The 23205-nt window shown below is 33.5% G+C and overlaps 4 protein-coding genes across 4 annotated transcripts in view; 2 read left to right on the forward strand and 2 right to left on the reverse strand.

Annotated features, from left to right (window-relative positions):
- Positions 1 to 3590: 3590 nt before the first annotated feature.
- Positions 3591 to 5124, reverse strand: Creld (Cysteine rich with EGF like domains). Its single transcript, XM_018549818.1, has 4 exons — positions 4890 to 5124; positions 4082 to 4736; positions 3908 to 4003; positions 3591 to 3811 (listed from the first exon to the last, which is right to left on the reverse strand). Exons 1-4 carry the CDS (start codon positions 5052 to 5054, stop codon positions 3591 to 3593), a joined length of 1137 nt encoding a protein of 378 aa, XP_018405320.1. The 5' UTR covers positions 5055 to 5124.
- A 462-nt stretch (positions 5125 to 5586) lies between these two features.
- On the forward strand, positions 5587 to 14404 carry alphaCOP (coatomer subunit alpha). The gene is made up of 6 exons (XM_018549821.1): positions 5587 to 5707; positions 10030 to 10445; positions 10706 to 11514; positions 11752 to 12699; positions 12846 to 14018; positions 14107 to 14404. Exons 1-6 carry the CDS (start codon positions 5628 to 5630, stop codon positions 14308 to 14310), a joined length of 3630 nt encoding a protein of 1209 aa, XP_018405323.1. The 5' UTR covers positions 5587 to 5627; the 3' UTR covers positions 14311 to 14404.
- LOC108781746 (uncharacterized) lies at positions 6092 to 7664 on the reverse strand. Its single transcript, XM_018549822.1, has 2 exons — positions 7594 to 7664; positions 6092 to 7149 (listed from the first exon to the last, which is right to left on the reverse strand). The coding sequence occupies exons 1-2, from the start codon at positions 7624 to 7626 to the stop codon at positions 6169 to 6171; spliced, it is 1014 nt and encodes a 337-aa protein (XP_018405324.1). The 5' UTR covers positions 7627 to 7664; the 3' UTR covers positions 6092 to 6168.
- Positions 14405 to 16112: 1708 nt separating the features above from the next.
- The window catches only part of Hcf (Host cell factor), a 12992-nt gene continuing 5899 nt past the window's right edge, over positions 16113 to 23205 (forward strand). The window contains exons 1-2 of the mRNA XM_018549819.1: positions 16113 to 16664; positions 22228 to 22935. Coding sequence (XP_018405321.1) covers positions 16505 to 16664; positions 22228 to 22935 — 868 coding nt within the window. The 5' untranslated portion in view covers positions 16113 to 16504. The remainder of the gene's footprint in view (positions 16665 to 22227; positions 22936 to 23205) is intronic.

A 23205-nucleotide genomic window follows, 5' to 3' on the forward strand; every position in this document is an offset into this window, starting at 1 on the left:
AAATGCGAGAAATTTTCTCTTATATTGAGTATTGCTTATAATAAACCATGTTTAAAACAGATGCTTATAAAGGAAATATATTAAATTTTAAACACGAGAATCTTTTTTCAAATTTAGCCATCTATCGACAGTTTAGCTAATTCTTTTACTACTAATACTGGATGTATCAGTATGATCAGATGCTGACAATGGATACATCAGTGTCCATATTCCGAATTCCGATATTCACTATCATACTACATTACTAACTTGAAAATCTATAGGTGCGATCTACTTAACGACTATGTAAATGCTTTGTTGACCAATTAGAGAAAAAAAATTGTATGAATTGACTATTCAAAGAATACTTCAAAATTCAAAACATTTGCAGTGTAAAGTGGATCCTGTACATGTACATATAATATTACATAATCAACGTGAATTATTATATGTACGCGGGATGCATTTTATTTCACGCATGATATGCATAACGTATCAATTTATCAATAAATAACAAAATCATATGATACATCGATGCTTACGTGAAATGGAACGCATTCGTAGACTTTCATTATTGACAGTTTATTGTTTGTTTTTATCAATGTAGATATTAACTTTAATCTCAATTTAACTTACTCTTCATTTCTTTTTAATTTAGAGTTAGATATAAAAGATATGAAGAGTTAATTGTGTGAATCGAGATTAACATTAAACTACATTGATAGAAATGGACATTTATTAGATGTCGAAATACGGTCAATATAATGATTTCTCGTTAAATGTTGTTCTATAATTGATTAGAAATGCCAATTATTTTTTGGACAATATAATACTTTCCAAGAAGAATTCCTTCAAAAAATGTTCGATAAGGTATGAATAATATATCGAGTATTGCTTATAAACTATTTGATGAATATGAAATATATAAAGCAAACGCGGGAAAATTTAACTGCGAGAAATTATTTTCTGTATTCACCATCTAGTGTTAGATCAAAGAACTTTATTTCTAAGTAACTGTGATATTCTCTGATAGAATAATAGATTGAAATAAAATAAGTTTTATATAAAGTATAACCAGAGGTGGCGACTTGTCAATTCGCTATATGTGGAGTTGGACAACTTGATTGTGAGGAGTGGGGAGAGACCAAAAAATTTCCAGAACTTATTTAATCTCTATATTAAAATCTCTTCTTGATCGTAAAAAATGATGAGCAATGAAATTATAAAATTTTATAAATATTTATAGTTTCACTTGAAACATATTTAAATTAACTCATAAAACAAAACTTAATGAAAAAGTTTAATAATTTTAATCTTGTAGAGCAAACGTTGAACTCCGAATTTTATTTTTTATAATAAACTAATCCATAAATACATCAATATCTAAAGTTTCAGCAATCTCGCATATGCAATATAGCTGCTGAATTCAACCGAACTTGCTGCATCGTAGAACGCAAATATATATTTTTAATCTTCGCAATACAAAAAAAAAGACGTTTTGCAGTACACGACGTCATCGGTATTGTTAATAGTATTTGAATTGGTTTTGTACTCCGAAACCAAATCCTTCACGGCCTTATCTTTTCGAAGAATTGTAATAACGTAAAAGTTTCAAAAAAATTTAACTATTTTTAGTTTAACAATTGTTATTTTCAAAAAATTCTGATGTGTGGAATACTCCACACATCTCACAAAAGTCGCTGCCCATGTGATGAAGTATGTATGGAATTCTATAGCTTAGAAATTTGTATGTATGGAGTGCTCCAGACCGACCCTACTGAAGTCGCCGACCCTGAGTAGAACATAATTTGTGTGAAGTATAATATAAAATTATATGATGTACGTATCTTAGAAAAGAAAGATTTTTTAAAAGAAAGAAAAATTTTATTTTAGACTTTCATCAGTAGTTTAAGAATTTTTAAACATTCCAAAAACTGAATAAAAATTATGGATATAAAGTTGATATAAATCAAGGTTGAACATGCAGAAGAAATAGTAAAAGTAAGTGATATTTAATTGCGAGAAAATATTATAATATTTGGCCATCTAGTATCGTATAATAGCAGTTTTGATGGAATTTCTGTTGAAATATCTGTCAATGGATGCTTTCAGAGGATGGACTCAACTGTTGGGTCTGCTAAACGTATAACCGTGCTTTTATTAACATTGGAATATAATGTATGATATTAGAATAAATTGTATAAATAAAAAAATTTTATGTAAAGAGTGTTATTTATATATTTAATCATTAAACAGTGCATATGTAATCAAAATTTTATAATAAATAAGATACAGAAAAAGATTTTTTTTCTTGGATGATACTTTTTAATATTCTTATGTGCTCGATGAAGTAAATCAAAATAATTTATATCGGAAGATAAATAATAATGAATAACATATGATCGTCATTGTCAATCTTGATAGCATTGTCTACGTAATATCGCGTCATATTTTCTTCTTTACAAAAATTCTCTACAAAAATTATCCTAATGTCTATTACCATGTTTAGATATGTAAACGACAAACCAATTGCGACATTAATTTTTTAAAAATAAATACATATATGTATATGTATACACACAAAAAACAGAACGTTTTTTTTTTATTATTTGATTTAACAGATTCAAATCTGCGCTTACATACCTAATACGTAAAATTTTGTAATACAATTAATTTTTCAACTTGTTAAATTTCTATAATGCTATTGTATTAGAAGACATGTAAGGAGATAATAATAATAATATAAATTATTCAAGTAATATATTTGCTATACTGAATATTGTCAATATATAAATAATGATTTATATATTGACACAAACGAATATATTGTATATACCAAACACATAATATACAATATTATATTTTTTAATGATTGTTAACATAAATTTCTGTAAAGATACATTTTACTACATTTATATGCAGTATAATTAAAGTTTATAATATTCAGTATAATAATTGAATAAAATATAATTAAAAATATATAAATACGAAGTAGAAATTTGCATTTAATGCTAATTATTGGCAATATTGTTATGTTTTCTTCATTAAAATTGACATATTATAGCTATTAGAAACTATAGTTAGGTAGATATATGTCAGTCATTAACATTTTTTATGAATATAAAAAGTTAAGTAATATAATTATATGTTGTTATATTTTGTAATTTGTAAAATACTTATTCTAGTCTGTCATATTTTTTTTTCTTATTACTTCTTTTTTACATATAATATTTACAATGGAGTAATGTATATGCAATAATAAGGATATATTAAACAAGAAACTGGCATTAAAAATTTGGTAGACACAAAATAGTATTTAAAAAACTGGCCATATAATTTTTGAAATGCTATGACATTAAATAAAAATTATATAATCATGTAAGACGATACATAGATATCAGAAAACAATATCTTATACTGTACATATAAAAGATCAGGAACATAGGTTTTAAAAAATAGCAAAAAAATATTAATAAACAAAATTCTGACACCTTTTCAACTTATATAATTAATAACATATTTAATATGACCTATTTTACATATGGATAATGACTTTTTATATGTAACACAATGTAATGACTTTATACAGAATTTTTTAATTGGAGTTCTATTTAAGCTGATCCTAGAATATCCATATTTGCTGTTGTATCTTGCACATTGCTATGTGCGATCATATACTCTGAGACGGATATATATACTGCAACTAACAAACCGATAACGCTTGCTACATAAACATTACGCTGAAAAATAATACATGTTGCCACACAGAGCCCGAAATATGTTAGATATCTCGCTAGATTTTCTTGTTTCTTGCGGCCAAGGAAATCTGAATCTAAATAATATAAATTATAAATATACATTATTTAAAATATACTGTATTATATTATTATATATTATATATATATGTGTTATTGTTTATAGTACTTACTTGTGCACAAATTATCTTCTTTATGATAATTTTCAGTACATTTGATACACATGTCTGGCCCATCGCCAGTGCAACCATTACAAGCTTTGTCGCAAGCTGGAAAGATTTCAAGTTTTTAATATATTCATATTACAAAAATAATATAATTTGTTATAAAAAATAAATAACATATACCCAAACAAACATAACTTCCTTCTTTATTAACACAGAATTGATTGCCAGGACAAATGTCGTTTTTTAAACATTCATCAATATCAAAACAGCCTTTGCTTTCAATCATGTACCATCCAGCAGCACATTTTGCGCAATCCTTTGGTCCAGCACCTCTGCAAGGTCCATCACAAGCTGCGTGACATGCAGAACATAGTAAAGTTTTTTTGTCTTTATAAGATTCATAGTATCCTGGAGCACATTCTGAACAGATATCTCCGAGATATCCTTTTTCACAGAAACAATCACCGCTTCCCTTTCTCGTGCCAGCTCCCTTACATTTGCCATTATTATTGCAGATGTTATCTGGGTATCCTGGACACTGCGTACAATTCGGGCCATAATGATCCTTTGGACAACAACGCTCTGTCTTTTCAATGCAAATATAATCATGTATATCTGGATGAGTATCTTGATGTTTAAACCACCATTCTTCTATCTGACTCTCTAATTCTTCGGCTAAAGATTGGCACTGCACCTGGCCACGCTCGACATCTTTACACAAGTTCTCTTGTATCTCAATCAATCGTATTTCGCTTCTTGAATACGAGCCTAATTTGTCCTCCTCCCAAGCACTATCACCGCCTTCAAACTTTCCACGACTTGTCTTTTCAAAACCCTACAAAATAATTGAAAAGAATTCTAAAATATTTTAAGATTATATATATCTAAATAATATAATACAATTGTATTATGTTTCTTCTGATAGTTTTAACTTACAAAAAAATTTTAATATATAACTTAAATATTTTAAAATTAGGAAACTGTTTACCTTTTTGAAACTATTAATAAGCAGTTTGCATGCTGCGCAGGATGGAAATTTTTGGGATTTAAGATCTTCTTGATCCAACTTTCCTTTCTCGCATTGAATGCTGCTCATGCAAGTCGAGAGGATCACAAAAATGCTAAGAAAAACAATACTGGTCGGCACTCGCATTATAGCGTACCGGCTATCGACACGACTACAATATTTATAAAAAAAAATTACAAAGAGGAAGCACAGAGAGAAATGTCTGTTTTATTCTCGGGGAATAAGAAGCGAACGGACTCTCCCGAACGTTTATTCTATTCCAGACTAGATCATAATTGCTTCGAATAGTCAGAATCGTTTCATTTGGAACATCTGACAGATTGACGTTCAAGGTTAGGCGGACCAGACGACAAAACGTGTCCGCCACATTGCTGGCATGGCCAATCGGAGCGCACCGCGTGCAACTCGTGATGTGTTTCGAAATCCTTGGCTAGTGATACAAACTTGCTCTTTGGACAACCAATCAAATGTATCGAAATGCATCCGTATTTTTAGGGAATTTAATTTTGTAACTAAAATGTAACTGGGATAAAAGTTACAGAAAAATAAAATACAAATCGCATCTACGTTTCATATCGATGACATTATAGTTCGTGGTTATATAGTGACGTGTCTCCTGTCGTGTCAAAAGTTTAAAGAATTTTGAGAGGGTGATGTTTAATTAATTACGTTGTATTGCAGTCAATTAACTAAAATAAGATGTTGACGAAGTTCGAGACGAAGTCTGCTCGAGTGAAGGGCTTGTCCTTCCATCCGAAACGTCCTTGGGTGCTTGCAAGGTAAAGTGACAGGTTTTCTTTAAATTAATTTCTTGGCCATTTGGTGATATTTTACTAATAAAACATTTATCTATTTGAAGAAGCAACGTTTCATCTAAATTACTTACTGTGTTAGAAAATTATTTGATAGATATTAGCATGAATTTGTGATTACATATTGACTGACATAACCTCTTACTTAACGCACAGTATTTTTAATAATTTAAACACAGATACTAATGGAATTGTATAAAAGGGATTAATTTGTGAATTCACAAATTATTTATATCTTACTGCTAAGATGAAGAAGATTTACCTATAATTTATATGGTAATTATTACTTAAAAGATTAATTTTTACACGAATGTAGATTTTGTGGTATTTTATTAGAAATTTTATTATTATAAGTATAATACAAAAAAATAAAATACATATAGACTTATATTTTAATTGAGAAATGTTTCATACATCTTGTATATCTCTTATATTGCAGTATTTGATTTCTCTGTCAGAGGACTTGTTGTTGTACTTGTTAACTCCGTACTATTTACTTTTTTATCTGTAATCTCTTCAACTGATTTCTGAGATGTTATTGGAGACTCAGTAGTTGTAATTTCTTGTCTATTTTTCTCAGATGTGCATTCAAGTTTCTTCGTGGAAGTAGCAGACTGACTTGAAAGTGTTTCTTTGATCGCATCCGTTGTTGATTCTATTACACGGGATTTTACCAAATTAGATTCGGAGCTGGTGCTTATTTGTGAGCTTTTAGTAATATGTGATTGCACAGATGCTTTTGTATTTTCAGTAGTTGTCAATAACTTGGAATTACTATCAGAAACGACTGTTGCTGCTTGATAAAATAGTGGCACAGTAGGATTATAAAAATCAAAATTATTTAAAGGCAGTTCTAAGTTAGCATAGGGATTGTAAGGATAATATTGGCTCTGTATTATGTTTGATATTTGATATCTTGAAAACTCTGGAAGATGTAAGTTTAGTAAATTTTCTCTAAATGCGGGATAAGGTACATCTACAAGAGAAACTTGTTGAAGATTCGGTTGATATTCAATAAGATTATTTGCTTCAGGATTTTTTGAAAATTTCTTTTTTTCGTTCAGAACTTTAATATTTGAGTCAAGAGCTTGTTTGCTTTTACTTTCTTCAGCTTGTATGGATTCAGATTGCTTTGGAGATGTTATATTCTTTTGGCCTTTATCTTTTTGTGAATATTCTTCTGATATTTTTATTGAGTTTATTTCATTCTTTAATCTGCTCATAGAATCGACACCAGTTGTAAAAACAACATTACTTCCACTATTAAAATCTTGAGTTGCATAGGAATATCCACTGAAAGTAGGATTAGGTTCAGATGTATATATCAATTTTGGCGTACTGGGAAACGCTAGCTGAATGTTCTGATATGGAACAGAGTATGTTTTCACTGACGTTAAACTTAACAAAAGCTGAAAAAGTAAAAAAAATTCTTTTTCCTTTGATATAAAATTATAGATTATATTATTAATTAATTACTGGTACAAAATTAATATATTTGTGATTCATAATACATGCACAAAGCTTTAAATTCATAAAAAAATTAAAAATAAAATTCTTAAATGTCACTACGGGCACAATATACTGCGATATGACATACCCATCCAATTTCATTGCTTATATTTTTCATAGAAGTGAACATATTGGAAATATGTTTTTCTTTCGAAATGCCAGACATTAAGGAATATAATAGTATTAAACAAGCGTATGTATCTTTCTTAATAAAAAAGTTGGAAACAATAGAAAAAGCATAAAAAAATCGAGTTTGTCATATCAAAAAGGCGTTTAAGAATTAAAATAAATATCAGACATTTTGAAGTATTGTATATAAATTTTTCATTTAAATGCATACTTACAACAGCAGTGGTATAAAACCGGAAAAGCACCATTGTCAAAGTTTTTTATTTTACAAAAGGATGTAACCCTAATGAAATTAAAAAGTGAACTACCAAGTATGTAATGATGTGATCTCTATATACACGACTTCAACGTGCTTCAACGTCCCCACCACTCTCTCGCGTACACCTCTGTTTCTGGTGACCTGATTCCATTAAAATGTCCTGAGGGGATGTGGGTCCTGTCTCTCAATTATCGTTGAATTCGTTGAAATGTAGTGCATGCAGATCGAATTTCGGATAATTTTATCGCATACATCTTGGTGGATACGCATTATGCATTGCATAAGGATATATCGTCTAGTTCAAAAGAATAAAGTATTCTTATAAATATTGGTATAGTAGATTTATCAAGTTACTAAAAAGTTATGTATAATTTTACGTAATGTCTTTACTTTTTAATAATAAAAGTAATAGTAATAATAATGATATACAATTCCAAAATATTTTATAATTAATAATAATAAAATTACATTAGTTATATTCATAATACTTATAATAATAATATAGCTCATTATTTAAATTAATTATGTTTTGAAGTAATGAATATAACCAAGATATAATGAATTATTCAATCAGGAAAGCGGATTAATGTGATAAATTTTGGGGATTTTTGATCTCTTTATTAGATATGTATTTATATGAACGAATGATTTAATCTCTTTATTAGATATGTATTTATATGAACGAATGATTTATCACAATAAGTGTTTAATATTTATGTGTATGTTAAAAGGATTATTAGTAGGTATTGGCAGGAATAAAAACAGCTGTGTATTTTTTATACTTATAGAATTAACGAATCTACCATACCTGTTTTTTAAGATAATATATGTATACGAGATACATAAGGCGACCAAATGTGAACTGCAAAGTTCACATTAAATTTTATTGAGAATATCTTAAAAATGTTTTGTATTTTTCGTACACATTTTCAATATGATAACAAAATTATGAAAAATTACAGATTATTCTAAATCACATTTAAAAATAATACGACTTGGGTGATGGTTTACAATTTGGATTATAAGTTAATTAACTTAATAAATAGCAATATTTTATTTTAATCGGTGCTCTAATAAAAATATGTAGAAATATTTTATAAAATGAATGACAAAAATCTCAAATTTAGTATAAGTACATATGTATTCAAGGTTATTTACGTAAAGTTGCGGTGCATGAACTAGTTCTCTAGTAAATAAACAAAATATTTGTTCTATATCTTTGTAATTAATCAATAAAAATCACAATAAAACTTCGGATAAGTCATTTTGAATATTTAAAGTAAAATATGTAAATTTGTTTATTTTTTTAAATTTTAGTTTATAACTATAGAAATAATAACAAATAAAATTAATAAATTATAAAAATATGTTGTTCAATAAAAACGGAATGTTTTGAACACAATTTTTATCATATATAGTTTATTTAAAGTATAAAAGTATTAACACATTTATAAAAATGGGTGCAATACACTCTTAATTATTGATTTCTATAATTAAATTACAAAAAAATTAAATTAGTTTAGAAGTAATGGAATTTGTATAATAAGCTATGAACAAATGATAATTGTGATCTTTGCATTCATATTGTGTTTTTGTTATATTATTGGGACACCCTATATGGAGGCGTAGGCCCGAAATCCAGTTTCCAAATGACCTTTACATTTATGCTTCATTTTGTAATTGCACGCCCAGACAAAAAATCGTGCGAACTGCCAGTTTTCGCAATCGAGGGCACTTATAAACGTTCCTCATGTGGTTCACGGCAATTGAAAAGGATAATATGCATGGCGTGTAAACCAATAAGCAGTTTCGTAATTGGTACCATATACATACATAATAAATATATATGTATATATATATATATATAAAACATTATCAGTATCAGTGCACCCCTCGCCCTGATGAAGTGAACGGCACGTTCACGAAACGTTGGCATTAATAATGAAGAAAGACACGACGTTAACCCGTAAACCTTCTGGTATAATGGAAGAAAATACCCGTGAAAGCCTCAAAAGCGTAATAGATAAAACATATTTGTATATATAAGATTGTTGTAAGAATGAAATAAACATTTAAAAAATTAAAATGTTTGCATTGTCAGATTTAAATATCAAATTATAAAAATTAATTAAAATATAAATTAATAAATATTAATATATAAATATTAATATTGATTAATTAATAATATTAATAAATATTTATTAATTTTTGTTTGAATTTTGGTAGACCTATTACAAATTTATCATATATTTTATAAAATATGAGTTTAAAACATATTTTATGTGTCCTACATTTAATTATATAAATTAAATACTGTATTTCTCTTAAATGTAAAAAATAGAATTAGTAAAAATATCGCATTACATCTTTTGCGTTCGTAAATAAATTACAGTTTGCATAATGGCGTTATCCAATTATGGGACTACCGTATGTGTGCTCTGCTCGACAAATTCGATGAACATGACGGACCTGTTCGAGGCATATGTTTCCACAATCAACAGCCATTGTTTGTTTCTGGCGGCGACGATTATAAGATTAAAGTTTGGAATTACAAACAACGAAGATGTATCTTCACCCTTTTGGGTCACCTGGATTACATCAGAACTACGATGTTTCATCAAGAATATCCTTGGATCCTCAGTGCTTCAGATGATCAGACTATCCGAATCTGGAACTGGCAAAGTCGTACTTGCATTTGTGTACTGACTGGGCACAATCATTATGTAATGTGTGCTCAATTTCATCCTACGGAAGACATCATTGTGTCAGCGTCGTTGGATCAAACAGTCCGCGTTTGGGATATTTCCGGTTTGTGCAGAAATTATTTCTCACGTATAACAGTGAAAATTTTAGACTTAATCATAATAAAAAAATTATCTGAAAAAAAGCTTCTCTCAAACTTTTTATTTTATGAGAGATTTTTATTAATAAATTTATATTGTTTATTATTTTTATATATTTGTTACTACAGCTAATTATAGAATTCAAGGAGAGAATTGCACAATGTCGTTATTATTGAAAGGGGTAAATGATTATGCCTCACAATAACTGAACGAATGCAATTGCAGGATTGCGCAAGAAGAACGTGGCACCAGGCCCGGGAGGTCTCGAAGATCATCTAAAGAATCCGGGAGCGACCGATTTGTTCGGTCAAGCTGATGCAGTGGTGAAATACGTTTTGGAAGGTCACGACAGAGGCGTAAACTGGGCATGCTTTCACGGAACGTTGCCTCTTATTGTCTCCGGAGCCGATGATCGGCAGATTAAAATGTGGCGGATGAATGATGCCAAGGCTTGGGAAGTAGATACATGTCGCGGTCATTACAATAATGTTTCCTGCGTACTCTTTCATCCTAGACAGGACTTCATTCTTTCCAATTCAGAAGATAAGAGTATTAGAGTCTGGGATATGACAAAACGCACGTGTTTGCACACATTTAGAAGGGAGCATGAGAGATTCTGGGTTCTTGCCGCACATCCAACGCTTAATCTTTTCGCCGCCGGTCATGATTCTGGAATGATAATTTTCAAACTTGAAAGAGAACGTCCCGCATATGCAGTTTGCGGAAATCTTTTATATTATGTGAAAGACCGTTTTCTTCGAAAGCTGGATTTCACCACGTCAAAGGATACATCGGTGATGCAGCTACGTAGCGGAGGAAAAACTCCACCCTACACTATGTCGTACAATCAGGCGGAAAATAGCGTTTTAATATGTACAAGATCAGCCTCGAATATCGAGAATAGTACTTATGATTTGTACATGATACCACGCGAGGGAGATTCGAGTACGGATGCTGATATGAAACGGGCATCTGGTGTTACTGCCATTTGGGTTGCCAGAAATCGATTCGCTGTATTAGATAGAGCATATTCGGTAAGATAAATATATTTTACATGATATTTTTATACGAATTTCAAATTCAATATATTTAAAATTCAATAATTAAATTATTTGAATCAATTTATTTCGATTAAAATCTTGTATGCGTTCTTATCATGTTTATGCTATCTTTTATTTCTATACATAACTTTTGGTATTTTATTACTTTTTATTATATTTCTACTATATTTTTATAATTCATTTTAATAAACAATGTTTCCTTTTTTTTAGTTAGTTATCAAAAACTTGAAGAACGAAGTCACGAAAAAGGTGCAAATTCCAAATTGTGACGAAATATTTTACGCCGGCACTGGTATGTTGCTTTTGCGCGATCCAGAACAAGTAACACTGTTTGACGTACAACAGAAGAGAACATTAGCAGAAGAAAAAATCGCAAAATGTAGATACGTTGTATGGTCCAGCGACATGTCTCATGTTGCACTGCTGGCCAAACATACTGTCAACATTTGTAATCGTCGGTTAGAATCGCTCTGTTGCATACACGAAAATACTAGAGTAAAATCCGGCACTTGGGACGATTCCGGCGTATTTATTTACACGACCAGTAATCACATTAAATACGCAATTAGTAATGGTGATTACGGTATTATCCGTACACTCGATGTACCGATATATGTCACGAGAGTGAAAGGCAATCAAGTTTATTGCTTGGATCGAGAATGTAAGCCGAGAATTCTTCGAATAGATTCAACGGAATACAAGTTCAAGTTAGCATTAATTAACAGGAAATACGAGGAAGTTTTACACATGGTTCGCCACGCAAATCTTATTGGGCAATCGATTATAGCATACTTGCAGCAGAAGGGATATCCAGAAGTGGCTCTTCACTTCGTGAAAGATGAAAAGACGAGATTCGGTCTTGCACTTGAATGTGGAAATATCGAAGTCGCATTGGAAGCAGCAAGATCGCTCGATCAAAAGTCGTGCTGGGAGAGTTTGGCGCAAACTGCTTTGCTGCAAGGCAATCATCAAGTCGTGGAAATGTGCTATCAAAGAACCAAGAACTTTGAGAAATTGGCTTTCCTGTATTTAATAACTGGTAACTTGGAAAAGCTACGCAAAATGATAAAAATCGCAGAAATTCGGAAAGATGTATCTGGTCAATATCAAGGAAGTTTACTTCTTGGAGACATTTACGAACGGGCTAAGATTTTGCGGGTACATTATATATCTATTAATCGATAATTTTATATATAATGACAACGAAATTCTTTATTGATTGTGATTGATGATTACAATTTTAAAAAATATATAAATAAGTATGTATTACAACATAAAAATTGTTTACAAATTTTTGTTTGCAGAATTCTGGACAAGCATCATTGGCATACGTTACTGAGAAAATTCACGGAATATCAAATGAAGACGATGACGGCGAGTATGAATCGATAAGCGAGGAACTTTCTGCTTTAGAGAAAGGAGCCACATATCTTCGTCCACCTGTACCTATTCAACAAGCTGAGAACAACTGGCCATTATTGACTGTTTCTAAAGGCTTTTTCGAAGGCGCAATGATGTCTCGCAACAGGACTCAAGTGGCTGCTGCTCTTGCTCTGGAAGACAACGGTGAAACAACCCCCGAAGGATGGGGCAATGACGAGGAACTCGGTATAGATGAGGAGGAAGGCGTAGACGCGGAAATTGCACCAGAAGGTGAAGAAAATCCTGGATGGGATGTCGAGGACGTTGATCTTCCACCAGAACTCGAAGCTGCAGCGACTACTGACGAAAGCAATAATTGTGAAAGTCTACCTACTAAAGGGACTTCTCCGCCGCAGCATTGGATTCATAATTCTAAATTGGTAGTTGATCATATATTGGCTGGATCGTTTGAATCCGCTTTCAGATTATTAAATAATCAAGTCGGAGTTGTGGAGTTTGGGCCTTATCAATCTCTGTTCTTAAATACGTATTCTCGATCCAGAACATCATATGCTTGTCTACCTAGTATGCCATCGTTATATGGATATCCCCAAAGAAATTTGAAGGATACTAATTGGAAAGAGACTGCGTCGAAAACAGATTTACCTGCGGTGGGATTGCACCTTACTGAATTAGTTCAGCGTCTTCAAGTGTGCTATCAGTTGACAACCAATGGCAAGTTTGCCAAGGCGATAGAAAAGCTGCAGAGTATCTTGTTAAGTGTACCATTACTCGTTGTTGATACTAAGCAAGATATTGCAGAATCTCAACAGCTGATTCAGATTTGTCGCGAGTATATCTTAGGTTTAAAAATGGAGACTGAACGTAAAGGTTTACCAAGAGCCACATTAGCAGAACAAAAAAGGATTTGCGAAATGGCGGCTTATTTCACGCATTGTAATCTACAACCTGTACATCAGATTCTTACTCTTCAAGTAGCTGTGAATTTGTTCTACAAATTAAAGAATTTTAAAACCGCCGCTTCGTTTGCGAGAAGATTACTTGAGCTTGGACCAAATCCAGAACTTGCACAAAAAATTCGAGTTTTGTTACAGGTAATTTCATTTTTACAGTAAATTAATATTTATATAATTATAATTAATAGATATAAATAAAAAATATAATTTATTATTCTTTTTTCAGTCTTGTGAAAAGAATCCTGTTGACGAGCATAAATTAATGTACGACGAGCACAATCCATTCTCATTGTGCGCAAGCACTTTCACACCTATTTACAAGGGAAAACCAGAAGTAAAATGTCTCTTATGTGGTGCCAGTTACAGTCCACAGTTTAAAAATACAATATGCAAAATATGCGAAGTTGCTTTGATAGGCAAAGAACATTAATATTCCATTTGTACCGTTATCAATTTACGAATTTTTATTCAATCCGAGGAATTGAAAGATTATTCCTCTCAAGAAATCTACAGATTTTCTTAATTGTAAGATACACAGTTTTGATAATTTCAAATTGAAGATCAAAAGAGAAACAAGAAATATTTCTAGCTTTAACAAAAGTAGTTGTACTTTAGCATTCCGTAAGGAGATTTTCTGAATACACTTCTAAATATTGTCTATTGAATATGACAATTTCTTTTGTATATTTTTAGACCTCTTTTATTTTATAGCATTATTCTACTTTATAATATGTGTTAAAAGTGGATCTAAAATTTATTATGCATTATTAGAAATAAATATCTTCACCTAGGATGATTTATAAAAAAATAAATATATTTATATAAAAAAGAGTGCAATACTTGTGAATAAAATCTCTTACAAATTCCTATCGCATTACCGAGTTATGAAAATTCCTTAATGTATGTATGTTATATAGTATTCAAAATTAAAATATAAGAAATTGAAACAAAGTTTATAATTACAATTTATAATTTCTAATCTATCAACGTGAGTAAAAAATTGATTAATTATATATGTAAAATTTATAATTCAACTTTTATTCCAGCAATAATTTGTAATTGATATCTTCACGTATGATTATTTTTTATTAAGCATTTACATTGAAATAAATATATTGATTAAATATTGATTAATATTATTTTAACAATCTTTTTGCTCGTTTATGGTCGTTTATCGTAATTTTCATCTTCAAGGTATACAAATGATTCCTTGAACCTCTGATTGGTTGATTTTTTGTCCTCACTCTAGTGACAAAGCTTTTAAAATTGGACTAATCAGAAAGAGGATCAATCTCGAAAATCGAATCGATTAATCGCTCGATTGCAGCACTACTCAGGAGAACGACGTCGGTTGGCAATGCGCTTGTTACTGCTCGTCACCGACGCGTTGTGTGCAATGGTGGACGAGGTCCGCGAAGGCCGCTCGTGCGCGCCATCGAGCTACCGAATATTCCGGCAGTTTCTCCGATAAGTACAACGGAATCGCTCGTCGCCGGTGATTGATAATCGCGTTTACGCTCGTCAAGAGCGTCGGGTCGCGGATACGTGTCGCCTCGCTCAGCGTTGCCTCGATCGTCCTACAGTGATATCTTGCCGCGCCGTTTTTCGTTCGTTTTGACGCAGGTTTCACCGCGAGAGGGAACGGTAGCGGCGACAGCGGACGAGGAGGCGAGAGCGAGAGAGAAAATACGTGCGCGCGCGCGCGCAACACGCAAAGCACTCCGGCCTCCCGGGATCGACGACGACGACGCCGCCGCCGCCGCCGCCGATTATTCTCGAACTTCGAGATCTCTCGTGTCGACTATTCTCGAATCTCCGGGGGCCCCAGCTCGATCGTAGCGATACGAGCGGGATATCTCGCGTCGCCGCCCGTTAATCGCGCCGCGTCGCCGAGTCGTCTCTCTAGCGTTTCCGCGTTATCGACGGGCGTAAACAGCGCGTATACATAAATACGGACGCACACACGCATACCTACGCGTCGAGAGGCCACACACACGGTGCGCGTCGTCTCTCCCGTATGTGTGTACGTGTTGCGCGCCGTTGGGGAAGTATACTGTTCACGGAGCGGCGAATTCTCGGCGCCCCTAAGACTTGCTTCGGTGGACCCGTGTGTGGCTTTTGTGACCAGGTGCGAGTACAGTGTACGTGAGGTCGCGTCGACGAAACGAGTGAAACGGCCGTTCATAACGGCTGGACATAAGGACGGTCGCGTACGGTGTTCCGAGAGAGCGAACGAGTGCGCGCGGAAGGAGGACTGCGCCGTGAAGCTTTAGTGAGGTTAGAATCGGGACGTATATACCAGCCTCGTCTCGAACGCGATCGAGAAGCGGCTGATTTTACGCAAATCCGCGTGGACCTTTCCAGTATTAACTGTCGTCGGAATCTGTCGACGACCGCCGTCAGTGCCGTCACGACGGACGAATACACGCCGCGGTTTCTGTGATATAAAAAAAAAAGGGGGGGGGACGCCCGTAGTGTAGATCGTCCGAGCGTCGCGCGAGGAATAACCGAGAGCGACGACGACGACGAGTAACTTGAAAGTACGAAGAGAGCGACGGTGGTGGGTGCTAATATAGTGGTGTACAACCGCGCGGTATGAAAAAATGATGTGATCGACGGTCATCATGGCGGCACCCATGCTAAAGTGGAAGCGGATCGCAAACCCGACCGGGCCCCAGCCGCGACCCAGGCATGGCCACCGGGCGGTCGCCATTAAGGACCTCATGGTCGTTTTTGGCGGCGGGAACGAGGGTATCGTCGACGAACTACACGTGTACAATACGGGTGAGTCGTTCCCCCGGAGGGTAATATACTCGTGCTATACGCCGCCGTGCGTCCCTTTACTTTACGTGCGCCGCGCGCCGCTCCGCGCCGTGCCTGGCGATTCCCGCGGAAACCAATATGGCGGCATACGTTGACAAGACGGTGACCGGCCGGATCGGGGCACGAACGCGTCGATTTCGCGTCCCGAACGGCCCGGACGGCGCCCGGGCGCGGCTCGCGCCGTCGAGGCCGACCGCGCGAGCGTCGTCGCGCCCCCGGGACGGCCGGTCGGGCCCGACGGACCCGCGAAATCGCCGCGGTCTGTCATTCTAACATGTTTATACGCGCGGGAGCGGCCATTGCTGTCTCCAACGTTCCCCCTCTCCTCCGTTCCGCTCGGCCTTCCCCCGCACGCCCCTCCCCCAACGCGCCGCTGTGCATCGCGCGCGCCGAGTTTCCCCGTTCATTCCACGTTCCGCCGCGCTCACCTCCACCTTGTCTTTCTTCCTTTTTCCCTTCGATTCTCGGTCCTTCCGCCTCCCGCGCGCTGCACGTATGCATTATTGTCTTTCTCGCGCTACGTCGGCGGCCGTGCGCTTGCGCGTGCCGCTGCGCGCACTTCAGGTCCGATTTCGAAATGTTTGTCCTTGCGCGCGAACTCGCCATGGTAACAGCCGGGATGCATATGGTCTGCTCTTTGTAGCTGCGCCGGGTGCACTTTTCCTTTTGAATTTTTCTCTTTTTAATCTCCTGTCGCCCAAATGAATCTTCCGAGTGCGAAAGATAAAGTGCAACATAGAATGACGGCGTTCGATGGAAAAAGCGAAGCAGCCTCGCAACTCTTTTCCGGAGAAATTGCACCGAAATCTTCGACAGGGAAAGCATCAGTGTTTTTCATTGGCAGAGCTACTGCGCACACGGTGCACTTCGATGCCGTTGTATGTAGTACATAAATTGATGTAGAAATATATATCATATGTTTAATGCAGTATAGAAATAAATTATACCGCGAAATCTTCAATACATTTTATTGTGTTGTTTGATAAAATATACAGTGGACATTTTATTAATTCAGATATTTTACTTTAACATTCAGATTAAAGTAATGTATAACGGCTTTAATGTGTACTCTTAGTGTGCACTAAATCTGCCAATGAAAACACTATTAAACCATGTTCGAATGATTCGATCACATGACCAATGTGATTGGTCAGTTCTTTCTCCATTCAAGATATCTGATTTCTAGCATTGTGGATATAAATTGTAAGATTGTTAAAATATATCCACATAAACTTGTATAGACTCCAAAATTTATTGTCAATACTAAAAATCTATAGTGCACGTAACGTAAACCATAGATTTTCAGTACCTACTGATAGTAAATTTTGAAACACAGTCAGCAGCATAAACATATGCACAAAAAAAATTATCCAATTGTATTTTACGTTCGTCTTTAAGCCCTGTGTCCAGTGTGCTGGAACTCGGTCCACGTTTATGAATCTAGAAATACGTAGCCAATCAACACGTTTCTATGGAAAAATAACAAGTTGATTCGTTATACATTTCTGGGTCCAAGAATTCAGACCGAGTTCTACCGCGGACACAGAACTTCATGACAGAACACAGTCAGCAGCATAAACATATGCACAAAAAAAATTACCCAATTGTGTTTTATGTTCGTCTTTAAGCCCTGTGTCCAGTGTGCTGGAACTCGGTCCAAGTTTATGAATCTAGAAATACGTAGCCAATCAACACGTAGTTTCTATGGAAAAATAACAAGTTGATTCGTTATATACATTTCTGGGTCCAAGAATTCAGACCGAGTTCTACCGCGGACACAGAACTTCATGACAGAAATGTGATTGGATAGTTTTCTTTGTGTATACGTTTATGCGGCTATGCAAATTGTGTAGATACACCCTTAATACACATGATTCGACCACACATTTAGGGTCACTTTAATCAACTCCGATTAACTTAATCGACCGATTAGTCCATTGGAATTGGCCAATCGCATCTGTCGTCAAACGAAATGACAAATGCGATTGGTCAATGGACTAATCGGTCAATTAAGGCTGCTTTCCTTTTAGGAGATACAGTCGACACACTTGACACAAATCGACACTCACATCACTTTCCATTTACAATTTTATTCAAACTTAATCGATGCACTTTGCCTCTGCTTGAGAGGAGAGTCAGAGTGTGTTCAAGTGTGATTTTGACGAAGACGATGTTAACTAGAATATATCCGCAAACCAGTTTCTATCTTTTTCTGTCCTTTGACCATTTTTAATTGCATACAAAATTACTTTAATCCATAAATAACAAGGCATTACAATAGCAAGTATCATACACTTTGTAATTATTATTTAAATATTATATTAGAAATGAACAATAACAATATTTTTATATTATATTAGGATTTTTTATTTTTATTTATTATTTACTATATTTTTTATTATTATATTGTTATGTATCGTATTATTTTTTATATTAGGATTTTTTAACTTTTGCTACATATTATTTATTTATTATTTATTTTTAAAGTATATTGTGTTTCAATTGTAATAAAAATACTTATACAGTTATTTATAATATAATACTATAAATATTGATATATGCATATACAAAAATATTGATATATACACATACTTATACATGTATACTGTTTGAAACATATTATTTGAAAAATTTTGAATTTGTAAGATGTTAAAACTTTTTTAGAATACTTCTATCGATTAATAAAAAGTATGCGTATTACTCGTTACAACAATCTGATCTCACCCACTGTCCTTAAGAACAAAATTCAAATCTTTTAGAATTAAATACACTTTGCACATGTTGTATTCCATTTATTGCAAACTGTATTTGAATGTGTTAAATTGTATCGAATTGTGTCTTCTGAAAGAAAAGCAGCCTAAGTTAAAATTGGAGTTGGTTAAAGTGATCCTTAGGTCCGGTTTCACTGATTCCGATTGACTGAATCAGCCGATTAAATATTGCCAGCTGCGAGATTTTGAAACATCCCACATCCTTTTCTGGCGTGGTGGCGAGTACTCACGTGCTCGACTCGTTTAGTTTTTTTGCGAATGAGAAATTTGCGATTGATAAGTTTTTTCTATGCTGTTATTATTACATTGTTCTTCACCGCTACCAGAAAATTAGATTCTATTTTTAGTCTTGCAGTTGGTAACAGTAAAATTTAATCGACTGATTAGCTTAATCGGAGTTAGTGACAATCCTTAGATCCAGTAAGGAATTCTAACTAAGGATAAGAAAGGTCCTTAATATGACTGGATCACACATTTAGATTTAGTGAGGAATTACAATTATAGACAAGACTAAGAGACTATTAAAGAATTTTATACATTTGCAAAGCTACTTTTTCTCTGAACCATGATGTTCAATGGTCCTTAAATATCCGTAGAATTAAAATAGAACTTTATGTATTCTAAAAAATTTCTAGAAAACCCCTGAAATTTTAGGGCTAACTTGGAATTTACCATTTTTTTATTCTACAAGAAATTAAAGCGTAAAAAAAAGAAATAATAGAAAAAAAGTTAAGTTCAGGTATAAATTCTTCCTTTAAAAAAGGCAATAAAAAATTTGAATTTTATGGCTAAAATAGATCATAATAAAAAAAATCGTTTGTGTTGACGAAATATTTGTTTGATATCATTTACAAAGCAATAAATAATATTGTACTAAATCTATATTAATATTTTAATTTATTCATATAGAATTCTAACTTGAATGTAAAACATGAAATATTGTGCTAATCGATAAAAATTAATCGATGGACAATTCTAGAAAAAACTAGGATTTTTATCTGGAATATTTTAGAATTATCCTTGAATTTACTAATCAGATTCTGCTGGACACCATGTGAACTCTACTAATAATATTCATCAAATTGACTTTTTAATGTTGTATTATTACATCTAAAAACGTTGAAAAGAAAAAAGATATAAAATAGAATCGTCGATTACATATCTTGAAACAAAGTGTAAATTCTAACGCAGTAGGTTTACAAATATACCTATAGCGTTTTCGAGTGCAGTAGGTTTTAATCTAACCTAACCCGGGTCGGATCTATGACGTCACATGCTCTACTTAGATTTTTGATTGGATGAGGTCATGATATTTTCGAGTCGAACATGAGTTAATCGACCTAGATCGGGTTCAAATCCACTGCACTCGAAAATGCTATAGGTATTGACTCTAAACAAATTATAAATATTCTAAAATTTATTTTCTGTTCCTGCATGAGAATTGCACTCAATTACACTAGAACTGAACTGAATTAGTGCAACCCAAGAACTGATGAATGTAAGCGTGTAGACAAAGAATAAAAAATATTTTAGTATATTGAATCGGAAATTCAGAGGGTTCAGAGTAAATTAACAGTTAAGTAACAGAGATAACTTAATTGCAAATAAAAACTTACATACATACATACCATTTTTTTTTTATAAATACAAGTTCGATAGATATTTCTTACAAATGAAAATTTATATTCAAGATAAACTTTTAGTATATAATAACATTTTTTTACTCATAAACACTTGTATTATTTGTACAAGGTCTGTTGTCTGTAAGCTTATTCTTTTTAGATGAACTTCTTGTACGATTCATTTTTCCTTTTGTTTTCTCCAACAGGGAGAGAAAAGGAAGAAAGATGAACTGTGTCAGTAAAAAGAACAGGCTTCTTGTAGTTGAACTAGAGTACATTTTTGAAACTTAAAAGTGAGTTAGGTATATGTCTGGTATTTGTCAAAAGCAATAAGGAGAATTCTAGTGCAGGAACAGAAACCACTATTGCAACCAGTAAATTGAATTTATGCCCTGAGTTCTGTAGCACCGGAACAAAAAACAGCGTTGCTAACATCATTTTGGAAACAGAAAATGCTTTAGTGAACACTTTGAACTAAGATCTTTCTGTGGTTGAACTAAGTGTACACTTTGGAACTTCGTAACATAGTTATATGTTTGATATTTATCGAAAGTGAGAGAGTTCTAGTATTGTCCAGTGCAAGAAAACAATCTGAAAACAATTTCTTGTATGTACATTCACTCACTTTTGTCATTTTTACTTTATTTCAAGATATATACATAAACCAACTTTCACATCCTATAAGTGATACTCATAGTTTAATTTCATATTTAAAATTGTTTTAAACTAGATTTGAACAATATTAAAATTTTTTTCGTTAAATTAACATACGTTTTATGTTTAAATTACATAAAAAGTTTTGCAAAATTAAATTACCTAGTACGAAATGTATTTATATTTGTATTGTTATGTATATTGTATATAATTTTGTATCGAAATATATAAAAAGTTTGCATAACATACATGAATTTTATACAACAAATTTTACATGTATGTTTTATGTGTATATGCAGTTACACGTATATTTGTGTAAGTGCCATTAATAAGAAATAGGAAAAAAGATGATTGTTATACCAGATACCTTATATTGTATTAAAAAATTTACATAAAATGAAAATACCATACATACATAATATAAATTTTGCAATCTAATCTTGCATCAAGATACTTACATAAGGTATATCTTTGCAGCAACAAATCAGTGGTTTGTGCCTTCCACGAAAGGAGACATTCCTCCAGGTTGTGCAGCATACGGCTTTGTTGTCGATGGGACTCGCATCTTTGTCTTTGGTGGAATGGTAGAGTATGGCAAATATTCTAACGAGTTGTATGAACTACAAGCGAGTCGATGGGAGTGGAAACGTTTGAAGCCAAAGCCACCTAAGCATGAACCACCACCATGTCCACGATTGGGACATAGTTTTACCCTCATTGGTAACAGGGTCTTCCTTTTTGGAGGTTTGGCGAATGACAGTGATGACCCGAAAAATAATATACCGAGATATTTGAATGATCTATACACTCTCGAACTCCTTCCTAATGGCCATACAGCCTGGGATGTACCACAAACGCATGGTCACGCACCACCTCCTAGAGAATCCCATACTGGAGTGGCATATACCGATCGTACCACAGGCAAATCTTGTCTGGTAATCTACGGCGGTATGAGCGGTTGCCGTTTAGGTGACTTATGGTTCCTCGACGTTGATTCAATGACTTGGAACAAGCCAGTTGTTCATGGACCTACCCCTCTACCACGATCACTCCATACTGCCACTTTAATAGGTCATCGAATGTATGTATTTGGGGGTTGGGTGCCATTGGTCGTCGACGACGTTAAAGTTGCGACACACGAGAAAGAGTGGAAATGCACGAGTACATTAGCGTGCTTGAATCTAGGTAAGTTATATTTGATCTTCTTTATGTTGATAATATTATATAAATTGAAGTAATATTTAAATTGCTAAAATTATTCAGCTTAAAATAAAGGATGATAAAATTTTATTGTTAAACAAAAATAGAACAAATAAAGGACTCTTTCTTTAAAAACATTATAAACGTGGAAATGGCATTGTAAGAGTCAAACGAAAAGAAAATTAACAACAAATTAATACATATATTCTAAAATGAACTTATAAAAATTTACATAAATGTAACGATTAAAAAAAA

Source organism: Cyphomyrmex costatus, unplaced genomic scaffold, assembly GCF_001594065.2.
Source record: "Cyphomyrmex costatus isolate MS0001 unplaced genomic scaffold, Ccosl1.0 scaffold90, whole genome shotgun sequence".
NCBI classification, from domain to species: Eukaryota; Metazoa; Arthropoda; class Insecta; order Hymenoptera; family Formicidae; genus Cyphomyrmex; species Cyphomyrmex costatus.